This window comes from Colletotrichum graminicola, assembly GCF_000149035.1.
Source record: "Colletotrichum graminicola M1.001 genomic scaffold supercont1.7, whole genome shotgun sequence".
Classification (NCBI taxonomy): domain Eukaryota; kingdom Fungi; phylum Ascomycota; class Sordariomycetes; order Glomerellales; family Glomerellaceae; genus Colletotrichum; species Colletotrichum graminicola.
The window spans coordinates 941,250-963,081 of NW_007361011.1; the positions used below are offsets into that span (position 1 = coordinate 941,250).

Here is a 21,832-nt window from a genome sequence, read left to right on the forward strand (position 1 = left end):
CATTGCTTGAAAAATGGCATTGTGTTTGTGTTCTGCTCGGGAGGCAAAGTTGCCGGCCGCACGGCATGTTCAGAAGCGGCTGCCTCTCCGAGGTGGCCGGGAGTTCTATCGAATCAAGTGGTAGCGGACTTCGGGTACATTGATTGACAAGGGTTCTTATCGCTGCGGGTGTTCCTGGAGCTGCATGGTTATTGCGAACGGGGCCTATTTTACTTGCATAGGTATCCGTACTTGGCGGGCGTTTCGTCACACATGTTTGCTTGCTCACGGCTGCAAGACGGTTACGACTTTGTGTGAAGATAGTGTCTGTATTGCGTCCCACAGCCGCACAAAGATGCCGGAATTGAGGTAATCAATAAACGGAGAGTTATTATTACAATTTATCCACGAAGCGATTCTTAGATACTTGTCATTATGTTTTTGTTGAACTAGCCTGCTTCACCGAGGCAAATGCACGACCCATTCGGTTCCGATTTTCGGCCGAAGGCGGCTGTAACCCGAGGCATGACATCGTCAAACGACCTGAATCCGTCGATGCGCCCACCTGGTGGTACTGCGGCGACCTACCCCAGTGGGGTTGTTAGCGGCAGTTTTCCGATAGAATGACGCCCCGTCATCATCTTTTTAGGAAGGCAATTACCTATCATGAGAGCAGGGGGATAATGATGCAGGCGCATGATTATCGAAGCTTTTGTTTTGTGGTACAGCCGGTTGCCCTGACCTGCTTGTAACAGGTGGGTCAGGACTAAACGCCACCAACGCAATCAAGTGGGCTACCAAGACCAGCAGGGAGGGGCCACAATCACGATGGTTGGGGGTTAAGTAGATGTGATTTCTTTTGGCGGGGGGAACTTCCATACTAGATCAACTGGCGGAGTTCTGCATTTGCCTGCGCGAAAACAGTTCGAAGTAGAACCCTGTTTTCCATGCCATGGTTGTTTGATAATGGATTTGCTATTGAGGTGTTATGTCACGATATATAAGCTACTATTACTGCCCACGTAACTAACGGTATCGTTTTGTTACGTGACATGTTATCCCGCCAAGCTGCACTTCAAGAAACGGCCGATGAGGTCACAACAAAAGACGGCATTACTGTGTTGTTGACGGGTTGCTGTTTTGGCTGTGCCTTGGGTTGTAATGATACGCTATTCTGCTCTTTACAGTGATTACGTAAGGTGACACAACAACGGATGTTCTTCACATGCGATAGGGACTTCGTTTTATTAAAATAACATCTAGTGGTTTATATAAGCCGTCAATTCGTCTCGTACACGGGTCCGAAGACTCGAGCAATTTCTGCTTCAGTTTGTAAACGCTGGATGTGATTACAAATAGAAGAGTAACCCTGCTAATAAATAGTTCCTGTACCAGTGAAATTACCCTTCTGGGTCGTGAAGTTCTCGATGGCGCCAAAATCCTTCACCTTTCCGAGTAGGATCTCAAGCATGCGGTATGCGACGCCGGGGGTATACCCAGGTAACTCGTGGCCGGCAAGTTGAGAAGTATAGAACGTTAATCCGCGCTCGGAGGTCCACACGCCCTGCAGTCCGGCGCCCGCCATAGCGCCCTGGTTGTACTCTGGATGATACGGAGCGTAAAGAGGCTTGGCGGGGTATTCGGACAGCCCCTTTGCGCCGTTCCAGGTCATGTTCTGGATGGCAAGGAGGGTGCCGTTGGTGTTGAGAAGCATGTCTAGACCACCGGAGCCAATTATGGTGTTGTTGGTATATTCAATGACCCGCTGCAGAACACCGGCGCCAACAGGGTCGAGGGACCCATCACCCGCATTGTTGCTGTCGCTATCGTTGCCCCTGCCAAAGACATTGATGGTGGTGCATTGCAACCAGTTGGAATCGAGGGGGGCGTGTAAGGCCTTTTTGACATCGGTGCGGTTGAAATAGACTTGCGTACCGGGAGGAGAGTAATCGCCTTGGTTTACTATTCCGAGGTGAGCGTATGGTATCGGACAGGTGTCGGTGATGTGGTAGATGTTGAAGCAGGGGTTGACTTCTCGAGCGGCCCCGAAGATGTTGTCAAACATATCGCATTCCGAGGTTTCGGAGTCGTAAGGGTCGGGCAAGAGGGGGAAGGGCTCTTGCGGCGGCGGGAACTTGAAGTATGTGTCGAGGTAAGAGGAGTAGTTGCATGCTTTGTGACGCTCCTGAACCTGTTTGATGAACGTGTCGTTCAGGTTCAGAAGGTTCTGCCAGTACTCGGCGTAGGGCATGGCAACGATTTGCATCTGGAGGGTTTCGTCACCCACGAGGGGGTCATTAATTGCGATGCCCGCCAAGTTAAAGTATTCTGTGTCATTGGCCGAAATGAAACCATCCGCAATGTATGGGACGTAGTAGCCGGCATACGACTCTCCTGTAATATAGGTCTTCCAGTCATTTGTCTGGAAAGTGTCGACGAAATTCTTGTAGAAGCCCTTGAACTCAGCGGCAAGGTCAACTTCATTGCTGATATCGGGCACGCCCTGGGAGTAGCCAACGCCAACAGGCTGCTCAACCCACAGCATGTTGGTCAGGTTTGTCCATGCGTAGGGATTCTGGGTAGGGGCGAGCGTGCCATCCTCCCAGGTGAAGACACCATTCTCTGTCAGGAAACCGGAGAGTGAGGAGCAGCCAGGTCCGCCATTGAGCCTATTCTAGGTTTAGTAAAATGACACGGATGATGCGAGAACTTCCGTCTTACCAAATGGTAATCTCTTCAGGTGTTTCATCGGCTGTTGAAGGGAAGAACCAAAAGAAAAGCTGTCGCGTCTCATTGGGGTCATCGGAAATAGGAAGTAGTCCAGCATACGATTCGCCGACGTCAAACGGGACGTCAGGTAATCCAGTGCCGTTGACAGCGAAAGCTGGTGCGAGGTTAGCTCAATGTCCTACGGATTGACTTTCACAGTTAACTAACGGTCGGTCCTGTCATTCACAAAGCGAGAGGCTGGCTTTGGCGGCTTTGGTGGTTCCGGGTGCGTTAACGGCTCGTCATCCACAGACCTCTCGACCACAGACCTCTCGACCACGGACCTGGGAAATATAGGTCTGAGCTTGGAGGTTCGCTTGAAAGCACCCGCAGAGGAGACGCAGAGCAACCCACAGACAAGGTTGAGGAGCTTCATCTTTGGCTAAACTGAACGGAATGAAGGAGCAGGTAGACGACCTATGTCCCAAAGAGCGTTCCAGAAGCAGCTTTTAAAGGTTTTGATTTGTGACGGCACTTGGACCAGGCACTTACATGGCGCAGGGTTATGTAGCTGATGCCGTCCCTTCGCGAGGTGGGACGGGTACACAGTGATACGGGGGCACAGTAGGAAAACGGAGCACAGGCTGAGATTGCCACCGTGCTTCCTGAGAGGTTTCTTGTTGCAAGAAACACGTCACGGTCGAGTCATCCAAAAGCCTTAAACCTCCGATGGCTGGACAACAGTCGACTCTTCTGATCTGGATTTATGGTAACTACCTCAGATTCACTCAATTGAATGATATCGCCTGCTGCAAACATGTGACTGCTGAAAGCCTCGCCGAGTACTTGAATTATTTAGGGAGAGGTTAGAGGGGTTTGTTAGAACATCAGAAAATATAATTGTCACATTTAGCAAAACTTATCTACAACAACAACAACAACAACCTCAACCTAAACGCATACGGAAACCGCCCTCAGCGATTTTTTTATGCCATGGCTCTAGCTCTGTAACGCGTTCGTCTTAATTTCTACAAAGACTGTCAAGTTTATGACTCCTTCTATCACCCTGGAGCCTGTAAAGTAATAAGGAATGTGTGAGTCTGTGTGTTTCTGACGGCAGAAATCGAGAAGTCATAATACCATTTGGCTGGACGTCGAGTTTTAGATATAGTGTTTTGATATAGAACAGTAGCAGATTCCTTCTCGAGACCATGTCTGAAGCTTCAGCGTCAGCGGCATCCAATGGAAAGAAAACAACGTGGAATACATGAATAGGACACTCTCTGCCGTCTCTTAACAACCCAGGTAGTAGTAGTGTGTGTGGTGTTGGATAGAGATGCGAGAGAGGCCAGTGCGAACACTGAGGGGGAGAAAGGAAGAAGTACCAAGAAGTACACCGTAAACGAAGACCGCTCTCGAGAACTCGAAAAGGGACACCAACGCTGACGCGTAGCACGATGCGGACAACCCGCTGCTTTCCAGGAGAAGAAGGAGGAAGGGTCGTACTACCTATGCTTGGGGACCCAAAAGTTCCAGACTAGGTACCGGCTGTCTGTGGGTCTAAGTTCATGCTAGTTATTCGGTCAAGATAGAAGAGACGGCACTCGGCAACCTTATCGCAAATGCTCTCACGGTTTTTACGCCAGCAAACCGACAATCCCATTGGATGCGTGATGGCGTCAGTGAATTGTATTCCACTTAAACTCCGGTCTACCGAACCATCACAAATACACGCTGTAACCCCGGAAATACATGGCCTCACCGATGCTGATCTTCCCGGTTAGGCTTTCTCCGCACAAAAATCTGCTGATGTCTTTTAACTGTCGAGGAAAAAGCAACAGAAGCTTCCACAGCGCCGACATTCCCTATCTCGTGGAGAGAAACAGCATAGGACAGTGCGCAACCTCTGACTCGCCAAAAATGTTTATTGGCGTTTCAAGGACATCTGAAAATGCATGTTTTATGTGCGAAAAAGAGCGTCTTGGCCTTCGCTTGTTTCTTGTTTTCGCGGGTAGCTGTGAATCCCTCTCCCGCCGGCTGATCGGCACTCTGGTGCTAAAAGCCGCGGCAGTGCGGGTACACGGCCACGAGCTATCTACCGACCTTCCTTTCAAGGTTAATTGCCGCGAAAACGGCTCCACTGATCGCCCATGGACCAAATAACTAGGTATTCTTTCGCACCGCTCACTTGTGAAGTTGTGATCCAATAACGCCGGTGCAGAGGAGCTAACCAGGGCTCGGGTGGTTAAGCCCGCGTGCCGGCCAAAGCTTGTCCACAGTGGGGGTAGCGTTGCAAATGGGGTCGAATCTGAGCCTCTGTCAACCAGCGATGAATGGATGACATGGCACACCGCATGGAAATTCCAGGACGTCATCGAGGTGCAAAATTGTTGTTGCTTCAATTCCGCTTCAAGCAGATCCCTTTGATCCCTTCGGTGTTATTGCGGGAACCTAGCGGCGAGGAGTGGCGGGTAGACGCGTTTCTCCGTTGTGGGAACACGTCACCCAAAACAATTACCCTTTTCAAATCTTCTTCCACAGAGGCTGGGCGATGCTTGGCCCGCTACGTGGCGTATTTGTGAAGAGCTTAGAGGGTTCTGAAGCACTAGTGTTGTAGTGGTCAAACTCACGCCAAGTCGCCAAGTCACCATAATGAGTCGAGAGATGAACGTCTGAGAGACGATACATATTATGTGAAAGGACGGCTATCGTGCTTGCCACAACATCGCGTTCATCGAGTCGGCCTGAACTCGGCTTGTATTGTCACAAGCCAATGACTAACTGCTTGATTCTGTGGTCAATTGTTTGGATGCTGTGTTTGATGCTCGTTTGAAATTACTCGCCGTGACCGTTTAGCTAGAGGGCTTTGCTCAAAATGCAAATGCATTGGTCCGACTCAGTTATGATCTTATTTATGATTGTTTTGCCGTTCACCACACTAAACTTACATCGCAGGGGTATCTTCAACCACCATTATCCTAGCTACAGAAGAACGGCTACTGATCTACTGCAACTTTACCACGATAGTTAGCGACACGGCCAAAGGCCCTCCAACGCCGCCCCCAGAAGCCGTACTTTATTATGCCTTGGTCGACAACAGCCCTCCGAGTGTCTTTCTATCCTTCATCACATCTCTATCTGTTTAATGCCTTATCAATCTAGGCTTGTGTCGAGCGGGAGTGCCCCCAAACAGCATCATCATTGCCATGCATGCAGTACGTTCTGGTCGACACGCAAGTGCAAGGCCAGTGAGATAAGTTATATTCTTTAAATGGGAGTATTTGATTTCTGCCTCGATGTATGGCTGCCATTCGCGCCAAATTCAAACATTGATATTTCTCTGGTAAGTTCACAGAGACAATAAATTCCCGTCTTTTATGCTGGGAGAGCTGGCATAGAACATTCTGACAATGGCTTCGTCTTCTGTGCTGCAACGTCATTCCCACTTGATATTGAAGTCCCTCAATGCGGATGGCTTTCTAAATTGGAGGTTGAGGTAGTATGACACATCAGCGAAATGAGCTTATGATAGGTAGTTCTAGAACCATTCTCAAGCTCGTATTATTTTCCTACGTTATCACTTGCAAAGCCGTAGGACCATCTCTAAAGTCGTTTATCATATCGTTTTCTAATATCCCTTGCCTATAGGAGCTTACTAGACACAATACGTTGTTGCCTGCTTTACAAAAGTATACGTTGATTGGTACTCGTCCGCTAGAGTGGCACAGACCACACAGCAGACTCGTCGGTTCTCACGTAGTCGAGTATGTTGTGTGGGTTACTCCACTCTAACGCACGGGTAAGGCTTGGACCTCACAAGTTTTGGCGGCTTCGGAGTGTTTCTCTAGTCAGTTCTTTTAGAATTTTTATCGTCTCCAGCAGGATATTTTATACCATTTCTTTTAGGTTCTACACCGAAACCCTCCACGCTGTAGAATGTTGCCCCATTCTGTCCCGTCTCCAATATTCATCTTTTCAACACATCACTGGGGAAGACATTCAAAACCTTGCAAGGGGCTCTTCTTCGATGGTAATTTCAAAGCTGTCAATGAAGCAGGATTGCGGATAAATGGGAATTTCTGCAGAATTGGATAATGGCAGCTTGGCGGCGAGGGTCGTAAGAACGTGTTTATTGTTACATATTGCGAGTTTTATTCACACTCATATGGTAATTCTTATGTTTGTAATATAAAAAGGATTGGGAATCGTAAAGGTGTAGAATCACTGCACATAAGCTAGATGCAACTTGCTCGGCTGGGGCTCTCATGAAGTGCACGAGATAATCAGTCCTACCAAGCGAAAAGTCGAAAACGCTGTTGGACCGGTTGATAGACACTGCCTTTGAACGTCCAGTTGGTGGAGAGCGCTTTCGGCAGGGAGGCCGAAACCAGTCTAGCCTAGCGATATGGCCCTCCAAAAGTCATGGATAACAAAATGAAAGCCAAGTTGGTGGCTTGAACGAGAACGGCCATGATAATCCCGCCCGGTTAGCCAGCGAATCACAGGTTGCAAAAAATCAATATTGACACTTCCGCATGCAAGGGTGCTGCACCTCTTCTTGCCAGCAAAATCACATGGCGAAGCAATGAACCAATTATCCGATAGACTGTCAGACCACACGTTTTCAATGCATTCCTACAAACGCCATGCAGGACCTGAGTCTGTCTTTTGAGGGGCTATGCTATTCCGCTAGCTTTGTTTGAAATGGAATGTTGAAGAGTGCGGGCCAAGTACAAAATACAGGGCGATCCAAGTTTTGGCCTTTCCTTGTGTGCGGGTTGAACTATTGTAGCGCCAAGATCTAGTCTACGAACACCAGTCATGGCGTCAGATACGCAAACCGCGATATGTCTCGACATAGCCGTCGACCACCGTATTAGAAAACTTCTCAAACCTGTCCCAAGATACGCGACAGATACTTCCACACATGTCTCCCGTTTGGAGCAAGAGGGCCGGTCGTTGCGGTTGCCACGCGCCGAGATCCAAGTCACAGCACAGCTAGCGGGCCCGCCTGTAAAAGGCGGCATCGTCGTCATGCTGCAGCAGCCACGGCACAACCACCCGTTCGAGGAGGGCCTCGGTGCCGTCATTGACAACTGCGAAACGCTCCGTGCCCTTGAAGACATATTCACTGTGGTCTCCCGCGGGACCCTGGATTTTCGGAAGGACGTCGCCGTCATCGATCTGCTCCCATATGTTTCGGGAGACCCAAGGGATGTCGACGACACGAGGCTGAAGAATGCCTTTCGCACATCGACTGCGACTATCTGCGATAAGAGGCCAGACGTTCTGCTCTGCGCGGGCAAGATAATGATGCCTCTTGGAAGAGCGAAGACTGTCAAGGGCGATTCTTACAAGTTCGAGAATATCGGGATCGGGGAGCAATTCGGACGTGTTCCGAAGTGGCAAGTCAGGGCGTTGGTTCGGCCGGAAGGACAGCGTGGGTTTGTCGCCGTTCCCAAAGTCAATGGGTTTCACCCAAGCCACGCGATGAACTATCACTCTCACGCCAGTCATCTCAGGCAACTTCTGATTCTGATTGGTGCTGAAGCCTGCGGGATGTATCGGAGTGACTGGGAAGACAGTATATGGATGGACGAGTTAAGGCTGCGTTGCAAGGAATACACCTCGCATCCAGGTAGGAACATATTTCCATCATCCTATGTTTAGTTTGACACACATCCCCAGATGCTGACTTCATATTACAGTTACACCGTCTACCAGATTCCCCACACCAATGAGCAGTGGTAGAGACATGACTAGGCGCAGAAGGCTGAAATATTTATCAGATTATCAAGAGCTCTACTCGGAGACCCTGTTTGACGTAAGCATGTGCGTCAGCCGTCTCATTCCCACCGACCAGGGCTACGAGGTCTTGCTCAACAGTGCTCTAAGCGAGAAATGCAACAATGCTAGTCTTATTCTGCGCCAGATGCTTCGCCTCAAGGAAAGGGGCTGGCTCGAATCTGTAGCCTGGATCAACGAGGCTGCCCTCGAGCGAGTGGCGGCCGACACTGATCAATTCGCCACCGACACTTACCACTTTGTCCAAAGGCCTGCACCCAGAGCCGCAAGGCTGCCCGTCGAAACGCCGCTCGCCAGGATGCTCCGAGAAAACCTCGATCTCATATTTACGCGTGCCACGGTGGTGCAGCGTCGCGAAGAGTATGACTTTAGCTTGAAGGACGCAGCCAATGATTTCCTCGATCTGGCAGTCAAAATCGAGACGCTGCTGCTGAATCTTTTGCGCGAGAAGGAAGCGGCGCTTTACGCACATGGCCAAGAAGACGTACTTTCAAAGAAGCTGAGCGGGTTGACTCTTGCGCCGATCGCCACTCCGGTGACTGTGAGAGCTTCACCCTCCTAGCAGGTCGGTGTTCAGTTGTTGGTTTTGTGTTTTGGGGATACTGTTTCTGTGACCTCTGCACAACTTTTGCGGAGACGTTAATGTCATGTTCCAAAATGGGCTTCATCATACAGAGACAGAGCATTTAAGCAGCAAGGATTTAGCTGTAAGAACGTTTTAAAGTCACTTTTTTGACCATTGTGGGTGGGTATATTTGTGAAAAGTTCAGCATCCTCCATTTATACTATCAATACCTGACAATGTCAAGGCCATTACCAACAGCCAATCTGAGAACTTCTGCAATCGCCGCTACTGACCTCGAACACCGGATTTAATATGCTCTTGCCCCCCTCCATAAAACAGAACTTCTCAAAATGGGTTGACTAATTTATGAGAGTTTCAACCGGAGGTTGAGAATTTAAGGAAGCCACGGGTCTTCGGAGGCCACAGGGCTAAGGTGGTACTCCAGGACGATGCCATCAGTGATTCCAGATCATTCTAAGCACTCTTGCTTCACTACAAACTATTACACTTTGATTTCCCAAAACTTTGAACATCTTCCATAAACTCACAAGTCAAGCACTGACAATAGTCAGACACTGTTGCCAGGCTTCTACCGCCGTCAACCATCGCCGATACGCATGGCGAAGCTTCCGAGCAGTCAGGTCAGTCGGGTCAACTCCGACATATCTTCGGTCAGCTGGTATGTTCTTTCACCGTCTTTGACATTTTACGTAACCTTTGCCAACAGGAAACTGGTATCTATGCTCTCTCTCTCAATGCGCAACTGACGGAAATTCTCCCATCAGGGGTCTTGATTACTTTCAGGAAGAGAAGATCACGCCCCTGGCCTGGAGAGAGTCTCCTGTAACGTCGTCTGCTGACGAAGATACGGGCGATATCCGCCTCTTCTTGCGGCACAACGTAAACCCCGTCGAGCTCTTCTACAACCTCTTCTTCATTTCCAATCTCGAAAGCTTTGGGCAGACGTACTTTATCGCCAACCTCGGCAGTCTCACAGCCTACCTTGGCTTCTTCGGCATCACCTGATCCATCCGCTTTCAGATTACGTTGCACGATGTCAAGTTTCTATCGACTCCGGGCTCGAATGTATGTGCAAGATCCCGCGGTTCTTGATGTTCGTAGGGTTCGCGCTGGTGGACTCGTTTAATCCCGGGCTCTTGACTCCACGCGGCTCACTGTAGCGCTGATATTCTCGGCCACTCTAGCCGTGGACTGGCACACGAGACAGCTCGGTGCCATGAGCTTAAGATGGAATCACACGGAGACTTGGAGTTCTGGAAGAGAGGTTGGTGAACCAGAACTTGCCAGGTTACCATTCAAGCAGGCAACCATCAATGTTATTCAGTTGGTCACAAATAAATAATCCGTTGGTTCAAGGCAGCCGCAATGGAGAGCGGGGCTATGAGATCTTGAAACTAATATCGCATCCGGCTGCCTAACCAACCAACGACCTTCCTATCCTGAACAAGTCTTCTTCACCAAAAGACGACATGATAAAAGATCGAGATAGTGACTGTCCGGGCTGTTGAGATGATTAAATACTTGATGATCCGACTTCATACTCTCAAACCTCAAGCAAGCACGAACTGACCAAACCATTCCAAACTCTCATTACCCCGCTCCGACTTGAAGTCTGAATCTTCACAATGACTGGCTCTTCATCACACCTCCGTAGTCTGCCCTAAGCGCCGCCCGTTTTCACCGCGACGCCAACTTCAATCATCGCCGACATCAGTCGTCTCATCGAGACATCCCGGATCGCCCAAGAAGCCATTGCAGACCCCGTCACCCCGTCCACCGCAAGCTACGACAACGTCCTCCTCGCGCTTTCACACGCTGAGAATGCATTGGCCTCTGAATCCACCCTTCTCGTGTTTTACAAGGCCGTGTCTCCGTCCCCTGATATCCGTGCTGCCTCTGCCAAAGCCCGCAACATGTTGCGCGACTTTGCCATCGAATGTTCCATGAACGAATGCATATTCTGTCTCGTGGATGCCGTGTACAACAACAGCGACGTTTCTCAGAGTTTAGACTCTGAAAAAAGGAACTACCTAGTCAGAAACACAAAGAATTTGTCAAGAACGGCCTTCGTATCCCGGCCGGGCCCCAGCGAGACTGCTTCAAAGAGGTGAAAGGCAGAATCGAGGACCTGACGTCAGAGTTTAGCAAGAACGTGGCCGAGGCCGATCATGCCGTGTGGTTCACACTTGACGAACTCGATGAGTATCCACAACACCTGCTCGCCCATCTCGAAAAGGGGCAAACGGGCAGTGAGAACGATGGCAAATACCGCATCTGACTGCCCAGCCAGCTCGGGCGCCTCTTAGGAGTCGCACGCAACCCCGAGACGCGGAAGAGAGCCCTGGCGGCCTTTGAGAACCGCTGCCCAGAGAACGTCGCCGTCTTCCGCCAAGTCATGGCCCTTCGCCACGAAGCGGCGCGGCTCCTGGGATACGCCAACCACGCCGCCTTCAGTGTCGAGGACAGGATGGCCGGATCGCCCCAGCGCGTCAACACTTTCCTCTCGTCTTTGAGGTCGAAGCTGACCCAGGCCGGCAAGGCGGAGCGTGAAGCTCTTCTCGAGGTCAAGCGACGCGACGCCGAAGCCCGAGGTGAGGCTTTTGATGGGCGGTTATACGTCTGGGATGTGCAATACGACATACGTCTCCTCTCGCAGGAGAGATACTCAGTTGACCAAGAAAAGATCGCAGAGTACTTTCCTCTGCAGCCGACAGTCGAAGGAATGTTGCGCATCTTCCAACACCTATTCGGGATGGTGTTCCATGAGATCCAGGGTGGGGAGAGAGATACTCTATCGCCCACGGGCAAAGGAGACTGTTGGTATCACAGGGATCGCGATCGCGGTAGCAGCAATAGTATCAATTGACTATTGGTTGCTGGTTGAAGATGATGATAGGAAAAAGAAGAAGAAGTTGTTGCCGCGGATATTCGTGGTGGTGTAAGTGAGCCGCCGAGGTGAGTCACGTGATTGTAGATCACGTGACCGCGGATCGGCTCCATCATTGAACAGCCGAATATCCCGACAGAGACGACTTGGTCTGGCATGAAGACGTCCAGACCTTTGCCGTATGGGACGTCGAGGGCGAGGGTGGTGGGTTTCTAGGATACCTTTACCTTGACCTTTACTGTCGAGATGCGAAAAAAGGCAATCCCTCCAACTGCAGCATCATCCCGGTAAAACTCTTTCCCCTTTGCATTACTGATCCGCAACCGTATGCTGACACTCTACGCAGGGCTTCACCAACCGAGACGGAACTCGCACGCACCCGTCCACAGCTTTGATCTGCAGCTTTGCCCCCTGCCTCCGCCAACCCGCCATCGCTGCTGCGCCACTCCGACGTCGTGATGCTCTTCCACGAGCTGGGCCACGGCATCCACGAACTCGTCTCTCGGACGCAGCTCGCGCGGTTTCACGGGCCAATGGGCACCGCCGTCGACTTTGGCGAGGCGCCGAGCCAGATGCTGGAGAACTGGTGCTGGGATCCGGAGCAGTTGAGCGGACTGAGCCGGCATTATTCTTATCTCTCGGAGGCGTGCCTTCAAGACTGGCAGGCCCTGGAAGGGAACAGTCACGCGCAGCAACCGCCGGAGAGGATTCCTAGGGATGTGGCTGAGGGTCTCCTGAGAAGCAAGCATGTCGGCGGGGCGCTGAGCGCATTGATACAGCTATCCATCGGTATTTTCGACATGGCCGTCCATCAGCCGTCCAGCCAGGATGCGGTTGAATCCACAGACTTTACAAAGTTCTGGAACGAGCTCCGGAGGGAGATGGTCCCAACAGATGACCCATCCGCTCTCGGTGAGGGTGGCGAGTGGGGACACGGATACACCAACTGGGATTTCCTCATGGACGAATACGATGCTGGATTCTACGGCTACCTTTTGTAAGTTTTACCCCACTTATCGCGCAATCAAAGTGCTGGCGTGGCTGACCCGGTTCTACTACAGCTCGACAGCCTACGCGCAGGACATCTTCAGCACAGTCTTCAAGAAGAATCCCATGAGCGAGGAGGCAGGCCGAAGGTACCGGTACGGCGTGCTCGAGAAGGGAGGAAGGCTGCCCCAGATGAAGACGCTGGCGAACTTTTTGGGGCCGGATGTTCTTATGGAGCCGTTCTACGAGGACTTGGGTTTGGCTGCTTAGTGAACATAATAAGAAACATGCTTCTCAAGATGGGGAACTTCACGGTTTGCCGCGCTTGCTCTGGTGTTTAGGGTTCTGTAAGGGTTGCATCAGTATCGGTAAAATAGTCATGCAAAGTGTGGGTGCATGTAGGAGCATTTGCCTGCTTCCAGATTACGGTGAGATTCCAAAGGTGGGCGCACCAAGAAACTCTTGGGGGGCGTTAAAAATGCAGTGAAGCCGAAGGTATTCGCAACCTCACTTTCGGCATGCTTCTTGCCAAGGGATACACTCGGCCATCAGCCGAGGCTGTGGACGACTTTTAGGGACCGGAGTCACATCATATCGGTCTATCAATACTGCGGTACACGTAGGTGCACGCTCCGATATTGCAAAGGCGTTCGGTCATACCAGATGTATCATGTTGCAGTGCTCTCTGCCTTCTCGTGAGCATCAATGCATTTGACTAGGTCAAGTTGTCGGTCCCACTCCAGGCCTTTGCGTGATCCAAAAGTGCTGTGCAGGAGCATTCAGTCTCGGGGTGGGTTAAAAATGCAGTGAAATGGCCGAAAACCCGCACCGAGGAGTGGAGACGTCTGCCGAACCGGTCCCGTCTCTGCCTCCGGTTGGCCAGCACCACTTCTGATGCCATCCCCGCCGAGATCACGACAAAAAAGAAAGAAAACAAAAAACGCCAACCCACACGACGCGCAACACGATAGTATCCAGCACGCAGAGAAAGTGGCTAGTGCTGCGTACTTACATCAGGAGGACTGTAATCCTCCGTGTGACGAGCAATTAGGACGTCGATCCCGGTGATGCAATGCGTCTCCCTCCCCCCCTTCCATCCCCCGAAGCCGTCGATAACAGTCCTATCGACAACGATTGCTCGCGAAGGACCTCTTTGTCTGCGGGTTTCTCCGCATACGCGGTGCCAATGGCGTAAATCGCGGGGTGGATGGCTCCAAGTGTTCGCCATCACTCGTTCGATTGACGCGATGGCGATTCGTCTGCGTATTTTCTATACTTCTTTTTTCTTTTCCGGTACTATGCGTGTACTTTTAAAGTCATGTGCCCCCATTTGAGGGGTGTCTTGTAGAAAAGCACTTGGTGTTTCTACGTAAAGAAAAAGGATAGTAAATAAAGAAAAGAATATATATAAAAAAGACAGCAACCACGATGTCTTCCATCACAGCTACAGAGACACAGGCCGAGGCGGCGCCCGTCAAGCTGACCCTGGCATACGATGATGAGATTCATGATCAGGTACACCACCTAACTAGCACCACCCGATCTGCCGCAGAAAAAGACCGAGATACTGACACCTCGCGACAGTACAAGTACTCACAGTACCTGCCCGTCTACGACGAGAAGACGTCATTCCCTCCGCTGCAGCCGTTCAAGTTCAACGACCGTGGGCTCGCAGCACACAGGGAGAAGGCCAACCTCTTGCCCAAGGGCCACCCGGAGATCAAGGCGACAAAGTTGACCCCGGTCATCGGAACCGAGATCAGGGGCCTTCAGCTATCGCGGCTCAACAGCAGGCAAAAGGACGAGCTCGCGCTCCTGATCGCCGAGCGGGGCGTCGTCGCCTTCCGCGACCAGGACTTCAAGAACATCGGCGCCGAGAAGCAGAAGGAGTTCGGGCGATCCTTTGGTCCCCTCCACATCCACGTTCGTCGCCCCCAACTCTCGCGTGACCCGAAAAGCGTTACTGACGGAAAACGGGGGACAGCCCGTGGGTGCCCACGTCAGGGACAACCTTGAGTTCCACAACATCTACCTGGGTCCGGACAACGAGTACCGTAACCGGAGCAAGAGCAACAAGCTCTCGACCATCGGGTACCACTCGGACGTCTCGTACGAGCACCAGCCGCCCGGCGTCACGATCCTGACGCTGCTGTCGGTGCCCGAGACCGGTGGCGACACGGCGTGGGTGTCGCAGACGGCGGCGTATGCCCGGCTCTCAAGGCCAATACAGACGCTCTTGGAGGGGCTGAGGGCAGAGCACAGCGGGTATCCTCAAGCCGACAACGCGCGCCGGGATGGAAGGTTCGTGAGGAGGGAGCCGGTCAAGTCGGATCATCCCGTTGTTCGCATCCACCGGGTAGGTCGGCTCCGAATGCTGGTGCATGACGCAGACCTACTTACAACTGTCTCTTTAGGCCACCGGCCAAAAGGCATTGTTCGTCAACCCTGGCTTCACGAAGAAGATCATTGGGCTTCGAGACGAAGAGTCGGACGCGCTGCTGAAGCTGCTCTTCAATGTACGTGATCGGATGCTGTGTGAGAATAGTTGGGGGCTAACGGATTCTGCAGCACATCAACCACGGCCAAGATTTCCAGGTGCGCGTCAAGTGGGAAGAGGGAACGGTGGCGCTGTGGGACAACCGCGTAACGGCGCACACGGCCATCTCGGACTACAACGTCCATAACCCACAGGAGGGACTCCGACACGGGTTCCGGATCACGGCACTGGCGGATAAGCCGACGGGGGTGGACGGCCTGGAGTCCACGTGGTGAGTCGCATAACAACATTCATAGGCTTGTTGAGCCTGCAGTCTGGACGAGTTTGAGAATTGCAGGTGGGCTGTCGTGGCGACGATGGCATTGTCTCGAGGGGCAGAGATTATCTTGAAAGCTTCGGACGTGAAACCGGGGGGCTCTCGAAAAGAAGATGGACCCGTGCGTGAGTTTGTCATGTATTACTATGTGTGCACCAAAGATGTCGTGCATAGCAAATTGAGAAATGCGCCGTAAAGCGACCGAGAAAAGTGGGAAACCATACTCATCAAGGAATGCATGCTAGCTGTGACATTGCAGATAAGCCATCATGGAGATGAGCTATTGCAGTAGGATGGCCATGTTGAAGATCCGACACGCACCTGATCCCAACCAGTTAGCCATAGGTAGTCGGCTATTGGGCGGCCGCAAACATTATCGGTCAACCCCGGGAGCAGCCCGTTAATTTCTGATTTTTGATTTCTCATCCAGGTCCGTTTCTCCCCTTTGTGGTGTTGAAAATTGGAAATCCTAGATGCATCTCGTCTCATCACCTGGGGGCAGCCCCCCTGCCGTACGTTTGGATTGCCGATGTTCGTGTCCGGCCAAGAGGAAGATGCCTCTGAACCATGGTTATGGCGACTGTTTGTGTGTGTTAGTAATGTAATAGTGGAGGAGACATTACCGGGCCCCATGGGAACAAGCGATGGCGAGAGTCTCGATCGGAAAGGGGCAGATAAGCGGCGTGTTGATGATGTGATCGACGGCAGCGGAAAGGTGGCGAAGGCCGAAACAGTGGAGACTCAGAGACGGACTTGATTGATTCGCATGTCGTTCCCCGGAGGGAGTGCCGAAAGACCTATTGGAGAGAGGGGGGGAAGCGGGCACAGTCGAGAAGAATCCGGGTGTCCCGAGGGGAAGACGACGATGGCTTGTCGGGTGGATGCGCGGATTGGAGCCAAAGCTTGCAGATCATCTCGGACTACGACCGACAAACGAGTCCAGAGTCCGGAGATAGGGGAGGAGAAGACTCCAGACTCCAGAAAGCAGGAAAACCCGGGGATTGCTGGAGAAGGAAGTATATCTGGGGATGAGGAGAGAGAAGGGCCGAAGAGAGGCCATGGATGAAAAAGAAGCTCAGTCACGACCACGCAGGTGTTTGTGTGTGTGTGTGTTTTTTGTTTTTTTTACGATGTACGTCATCTGGGTTGAAAGTGGGTCGCGGCACCTGGCACAAATACCTCTGTACCTCGGTATCCATCCGTACCTGAGGGAGGGTACCTTACCTTGGGAAAGAAGGACGCACGTAAGGAGGAAAGAGGCAAGGAGGCGTCGGATGGAAAAGAGAAGGAAGGGAAACGGAAAGGGCGATGTCGGGTGGTTCAATCAAGGTTTTTCTGGCCCGGTGATGGAAAGAGCTTGTTCGCTGCTTCCAAGACTTCCACGTAGCATTTTGGTGTAGGTAATCAGCAGCGGCTCTAGGACCACTGGGCCTTGGCTTCTTTTTTTTCCCTTTTTTGGAGTGGCGGCCGAATGGTTCACTTTGTTGAGGGGCTGTCGGGAGAGGAAAATACCAGCCAGTCGCAGCGCAACAGGACGGCGATGCCGGTCGGTAACTGGGAGCATCGGCCCTTGGCACAAGGCCCGAGAGGTCCGCCTACCTGGTCGGAAAGGGCAAGTTGCTTAGTGGTTGGCTACTATTGGCGATAGGCCGCGGTAAAGTTGCATTCCGTTGCGTGTTGCCGGCCGATGCAAGACCATGGCACGCATACCTACCTAGGTACGGTACACTGAGGTACGCTACTGAATATTTGTAAACGTACATCTACCTACACCTTAGGTATCTATCTACTTGCGCCCTAGGCACAAGGGTTGTCGGAGAGTGTCATATTGCGATGGCTCTGTTGGGTTCCTTCTCGATCCCGTTTACTATATACGACAAAAATACTTTGCCACGTTTATAATCCAAGCACTTGGACGCAACTGATCTCTTTCTGACCCTCTAGTTTTTCCCTACTCCACTGACCCAAAACCCCGTGGGAGAGAATACCTAGGCAGTTTACCTGGTAGTTTACATGGTACCTAATGGGTCGCAAGCAGGGACAACAGGCCTGCACCCTGGACCTTCCGTGAAATGGGTAGTTGGCACTATGTACCTTTTCCACACATTACCACACAAAAGGTACTCGCTGTGCCCTACGACAACCTTCGCACCTGACGGCGGGGGACCCTTCCCCTTCTACTACAACTGGCGCACACTTCTCGCCCGATTTACATCATCCCACACCCCCATTCTTGTTTCCACCACTCCACCAACGTCAACCAACGTCATTCCATCCCTCTCCGGCCTCGATACCGTCGATACTGATAGACAAGACAACCAGACTCGCCAATACCAGGGAAGACCCGCTCATCACTGTAGAGACACGCCTTCCTCTCCACTGTTCCTGGATACGCCGTCGGCCTCCCACGGTTGCCCATCATTCCCAGAGCCGCAACCGGCTGTCTATCACGCCAGCCGCCCTTAGGTTTCCATTCTCCATGTCGCCCCCGCCTCACAGCTTTACGCCAATTTCTCGCCATCCTAGTTCATGTTTCTGAGGCCAGAATGATGGGGAACGGGCCGATTCCTCAACCTGGAGACCCCAGGCCCCGGACGGAAACACCTCGGTGCCATCCACACGTGTCCAGCCCACAGTCCATCCCAAGTCATCGGACACGCAAACTCTAGCATCGTCTCCGCCTCTTCCGCCCCGTTGACACACAGTCCTCTCTCTCCCACTCTCTCCTGACGTCACGCCCCTGACTACTGAGACGCCCTCCCACACGCTGCCTACTCCCCCAGAAACTGTCGTGTTCTTACGGGGGCCCACGTTGCTAGTGGTGCTCAGTGCTTGCGCCATGTGTCGTGTGTGTCGTGTGTCGCGTGTCGTGTCTCGATCGACCGAAACAAGCATATATACCGCCCGTCGTGTCCTCTCACCAATATTGTCTTACTCTTCTCGGACGAACCATCATTGGCCTCAACCATCAAACAATCCCACCTATCCTTTACCCCAATACAATCAAATCGTCGCCCAACATGGGTTTCTCGACGATTGAGTTCGACAAGTACAATCCTGCCTCGGAAAAGGCAAGCGATGCCCGCCAGGACCTCGCCCACCTTGACTACTCCCCACTGAAGCGCATCACGGGGCGGTCATGGGCCATGGGCATTCTCATTTCCATGGGAGGCATGGTGTGAGTACCGGTAGATCCAAAACAGCAGTTAGAGACGGAGCAACCAACCACTGACAACCTTTCAGTTTCGGATATGACACGGGTCAAATTTCTGGCTTCCTCGAGATGCCCGACTTCCTCCAGCGCTTCGGCGAAGCCGGCCCCGATGGTACATACCACTTCAGCAACGTCCGCTCCGGATTGATCGTCGGTCTCCTCTCCATTGGCACACTCATTGGTGCTCTGTGCGCCGCCCCCATAGCCGACCGCTTCGGACGCCGCTACTCCATCTCCTTCTGGTGCGTCGTCACCTCCGTCGGCTTCGTCATTCAGATCGCCGCCGAGAGAGCATGGGAGCAAATCATGATGGGCCGTTTCGTCGCCGGCTTCGGAGTCGGCGCCCTGAGCCTCATCGTCCCGATGTTCCAGGCAGAGACGGCTCCGCCATGGATTCGCGGTGCTCTCGTGTGCGCCTATCAGCTCTTCATTACTCTTGGCATTTTCCTGGCCGCCTGCTTCAATTACGGCACCGTCTCGCACCTCGAGCACAGCTCTGGCTCGTGGCGTATCGTCATCGGTCTCGGCTGGCTGTGGACCATCATCCTTGGTCTGGGCATCCTGGCTTTTCCGGAAACACCTCGCTTCGACTATCGCATGGGCAACGTTGAGCGGGCAAAAAGCACACTCTGCCGCGTCTACGGCGCCCCCGAGAACCACTACAGCATCCACATTCAGCTCGAGGAGATTGAGAGTAAGCTCCGTGCCGAGTCCAAGATCAAGGGCAATGCTGTCCAAGAGTTCACCGGCATGTTCAAGGCACCCCGCATGGCCTACCGCATTGCCCTGGGTTGCGGTCTGCAAATGTTCCAGCAGGTATGGACCAAATCTGATGTCCTTTTTGTGGCCCACAAACACTGACAACCCGCGACAGCTCACTGGTGCAAACTACTTCTTCTACTACGGTACCACCATTTTCGCCTCCGTTAATATCAACTCCTTTATCACGCAGATCATTCTCAACTCGATCAACTTCGGCACCACCTTCATTGGTCTCTACATTGTTGAGCACTTTGGACGTCGCAAATCGCTCATCACAGGCTCCATATGGATGTTCGTCTGCTTTTTGGTCTTCGCCTCCGTCGGCCACTTTAGTCTCGACCGGGTAAACCCCCAGAATACTGTCGGCCCTGGAATCATCCTCATCGTCTTCGCCTGCCTGTTCATCCTGGGCTTTGCGACCACCTGGGGTCCTATGGTAAGCTTTTGGCACCCAAAGACTAAGCGGGTCGTATCAGACACTAACTCGATCTAGGTCTGGACCATCCAAGCCGAGCTCTTCCCGTCCCGCTACCGCGCTAAGGCTATGGCCCTCTCAACAGCCAGTAACTGGATATGGAACTTCTGCATCGGCTTCTTCTCTCCCTTCATCACTGGGGCCATCGACTTCCGTTACGGCTACGTCTTTGCCGGTTGTAACTTGGTCGGCGCCGCCATTGTCTATTTTTTCGTCATTGAGGGCCAGGGCCGTACCCTCGAGGAAATCGACACCATGTATCTGGAGCGCGTGACCGCCTGGAAGAGCACTCAATGGGTGCCGCCTTCCGCCGAGGAGATGAACCGCATCCGCAAGCAGGCCGGTACGGAATTGGACGCTATCGAGAACGAGAACGCCATGAGCAGCGAGAAGAGTATGGAGCCAAAGGGATCCAATGGCGCTTCTCACCAAGAGAGGGTCTAAGTTATGGCCTCGATGTCCTCGAGGCTCGCAGGGCGTTTTCATCTCGGTTTGTGGCCACGGATAGGCCTGCAAAAGTGATTTATTTACCTTGACGATTTGCATGGCATGGAGTTGAGGCATAGTGAAGTAAACTATATACCAGTCGCATGATTTTCAGCGTTTATACCAATACCAATATGATATTCTATATATAAATCATAGGCTTGCTAAGCCCCACGTTAATGTTTGTTCTGTCGCCAAGGCATCATGCTCACCATCAGGCAGAGTTGGTTTGGCCATGGCGAGACACCAGCTCGAGGACACCGGCATCAAACAGCCTACTGTTGTAATTGCAACCAAGGTACTGGAAGAGCGTAGGGTAGGAAGGACCAATGCGGTGCGGTGATCTAGAAGGAAACACCAACAACCCCCAAAGGCAACACAAGATGTTTCCTCAATCAGCAGAGTCGACCTGAGCAGAGCGTTTGAGTCCTTCTAATCGGACGGACTACGCGCTTGATCGAGACAGGTCTTGTGTTGATCAGAGGAGTAACTCTCCCGATCGTCTTGTGTTATCACGTTCAACCAGTCACTCGTAAGAAAGGCTCTAGTTCAATCAGGCGAAAAGATGGGTCTCTGAAAATAAGAAGAAAAGTTCGATGATCCCCCCCCCTCTGTCTACCTATGATCAGGCCAATCTTATATCTGTGGTCCCGATCGGAACAGGAAATGTTCCGTCAAAGTCCCTCCCTATCCCCGGATCGGAAGCGCCTGCTACCTGTGGTAAGGTTGATCGCCGTACCCTGTTCCAGTATGCTTGTGTCTCAAACCCTACCAAAGCCTCTTAGCAACGGTTCCAGGTGCGCACAGTGTCGCGTGTCACGATTCATTTCGTGGTGGTGCACCCTAGCTTTTATGCGGGCGGCCCTACAACGTGATTTTGACCTCATTGGCATCGTGCGTGCCGGGTCAAAGTTGAGGGAGAAAGACTTATTTATATCCATTAGGAAGCCTGCGGGGATGCTCGGGCACCAGCTTTGATGTAACTGCTCGACTTCAAGAATTCACAGCCTAGAGATCAGCAGCGTACGCCAGAGGAGCTAGTATATCATACGGAGAAGGTGGAGCAAGTCGCACAATTCTGGCGAAGACGCCGGTCCCGGCCGCTCCGCCGAGACACGACGCTCTACGT

At 52.2% G+C, this 21,832-nt stretch overlaps 5 protein-coding genes across 5 annotated transcripts; 4 read left to right on the forward strand and 1 right to left on the reverse strand.

The window, feature by feature from the left end:
* Window positions 1-1,351: 1,351 nt before the first annotated feature.
* GLRG_01939 (serine carboxypeptidase) lies at window positions 1,352-3,124 on the reverse strand (the record flags this gene model as incomplete). Its single annotated transcript, XM_008093273.1, has 3 exons — window positions 1,352-2,648; window positions 2,701-2,863; window positions 2,917-3,124. 3 exons carry the CDS (start codon window positions 3,122-3,124, stop codon window positions 1,352-1,354), a joined length of 1,668 nt encoding a protein of 555 aa, XP_008091464.1.
* Window positions 3,125-7,509: 4,385 nt separating this feature from the next.
* GLRG_01940 (uncharacterized protein) lies at window positions 7,510-10,084 on the forward strand (the record flags this gene model as incomplete). The annotated part of the gene is made up of 4 exons (XM_008093274.1): window positions 7,510-8,128; window positions 8,478-9,034; window positions 9,631-9,737; window positions 9,844-10,084. 4 exons carry the CDS (start codon window positions 7,510-7,512, stop codon window positions 10,082-10,084), a joined length of 1,524 nt encoding a protein of 507 aa, XP_008091465.1.
* A 464-nt stretch (window positions 10,085-10,548) lies between these two features.
* On the forward strand, window positions 10,549-13,223 carry GLRG_01941 (peptidase family M3; the record flags this gene model as incomplete). The annotated part of the gene is made up of 7 exons (XM_008093275.1): window positions 10,549-10,567; window positions 10,745-11,057; window positions 11,114-11,328; window positions 11,386-11,895; window positions 12,090-12,170; window positions 12,369-12,963; window positions 13,028-13,223. 7 exons carry the CDS (start codon window positions 10,549-10,551, stop codon window positions 13,221-13,223), a joined length of 1,929 nt encoding a protein of 642 aa, XP_008091466.1.
* Window positions 13,224-14,381: 1,158 nt separating this feature from the next.
* GLRG_01942 (TfdA family Taurine catabolism dioxygenase TauD) lies at window positions 14,382-15,725 on the forward strand (the record flags this gene model as incomplete). Its single annotated transcript, XM_008093276.1, has 4 exons — window positions 14,382-14,876; window positions 14,938-15,309; window positions 15,368-15,469; window positions 15,522-15,725. The coding sequence occupies 4 exons, from the start codon at window positions 14,382-14,384 to the stop codon at window positions 15,723-15,725; spliced, it is 1,173 nt and encodes a 390-aa protein (XP_008091467.1).
* A 3,061-nt stretch (window positions 15,726-18,786) lies between these two features.
* GLRG_01943 (uncharacterized protein) lies at window positions 18,787-20,661 on the forward strand (the record flags this gene model as incomplete). The annotated part of the gene is made up of 4 exons (XM_008093277.1): window positions 18,787-18,944; window positions 19,010-19,796; window positions 19,855-20,178; window positions 20,236-20,661. 4 exons carry the CDS (start codon window positions 18,787-18,789, stop codon window positions 20,659-20,661), a joined length of 1,695 nt encoding a protein of 564 aa, XP_008091468.1.
* Window positions 20,662-21,832: the final 1,171 nt, after the last annotated feature.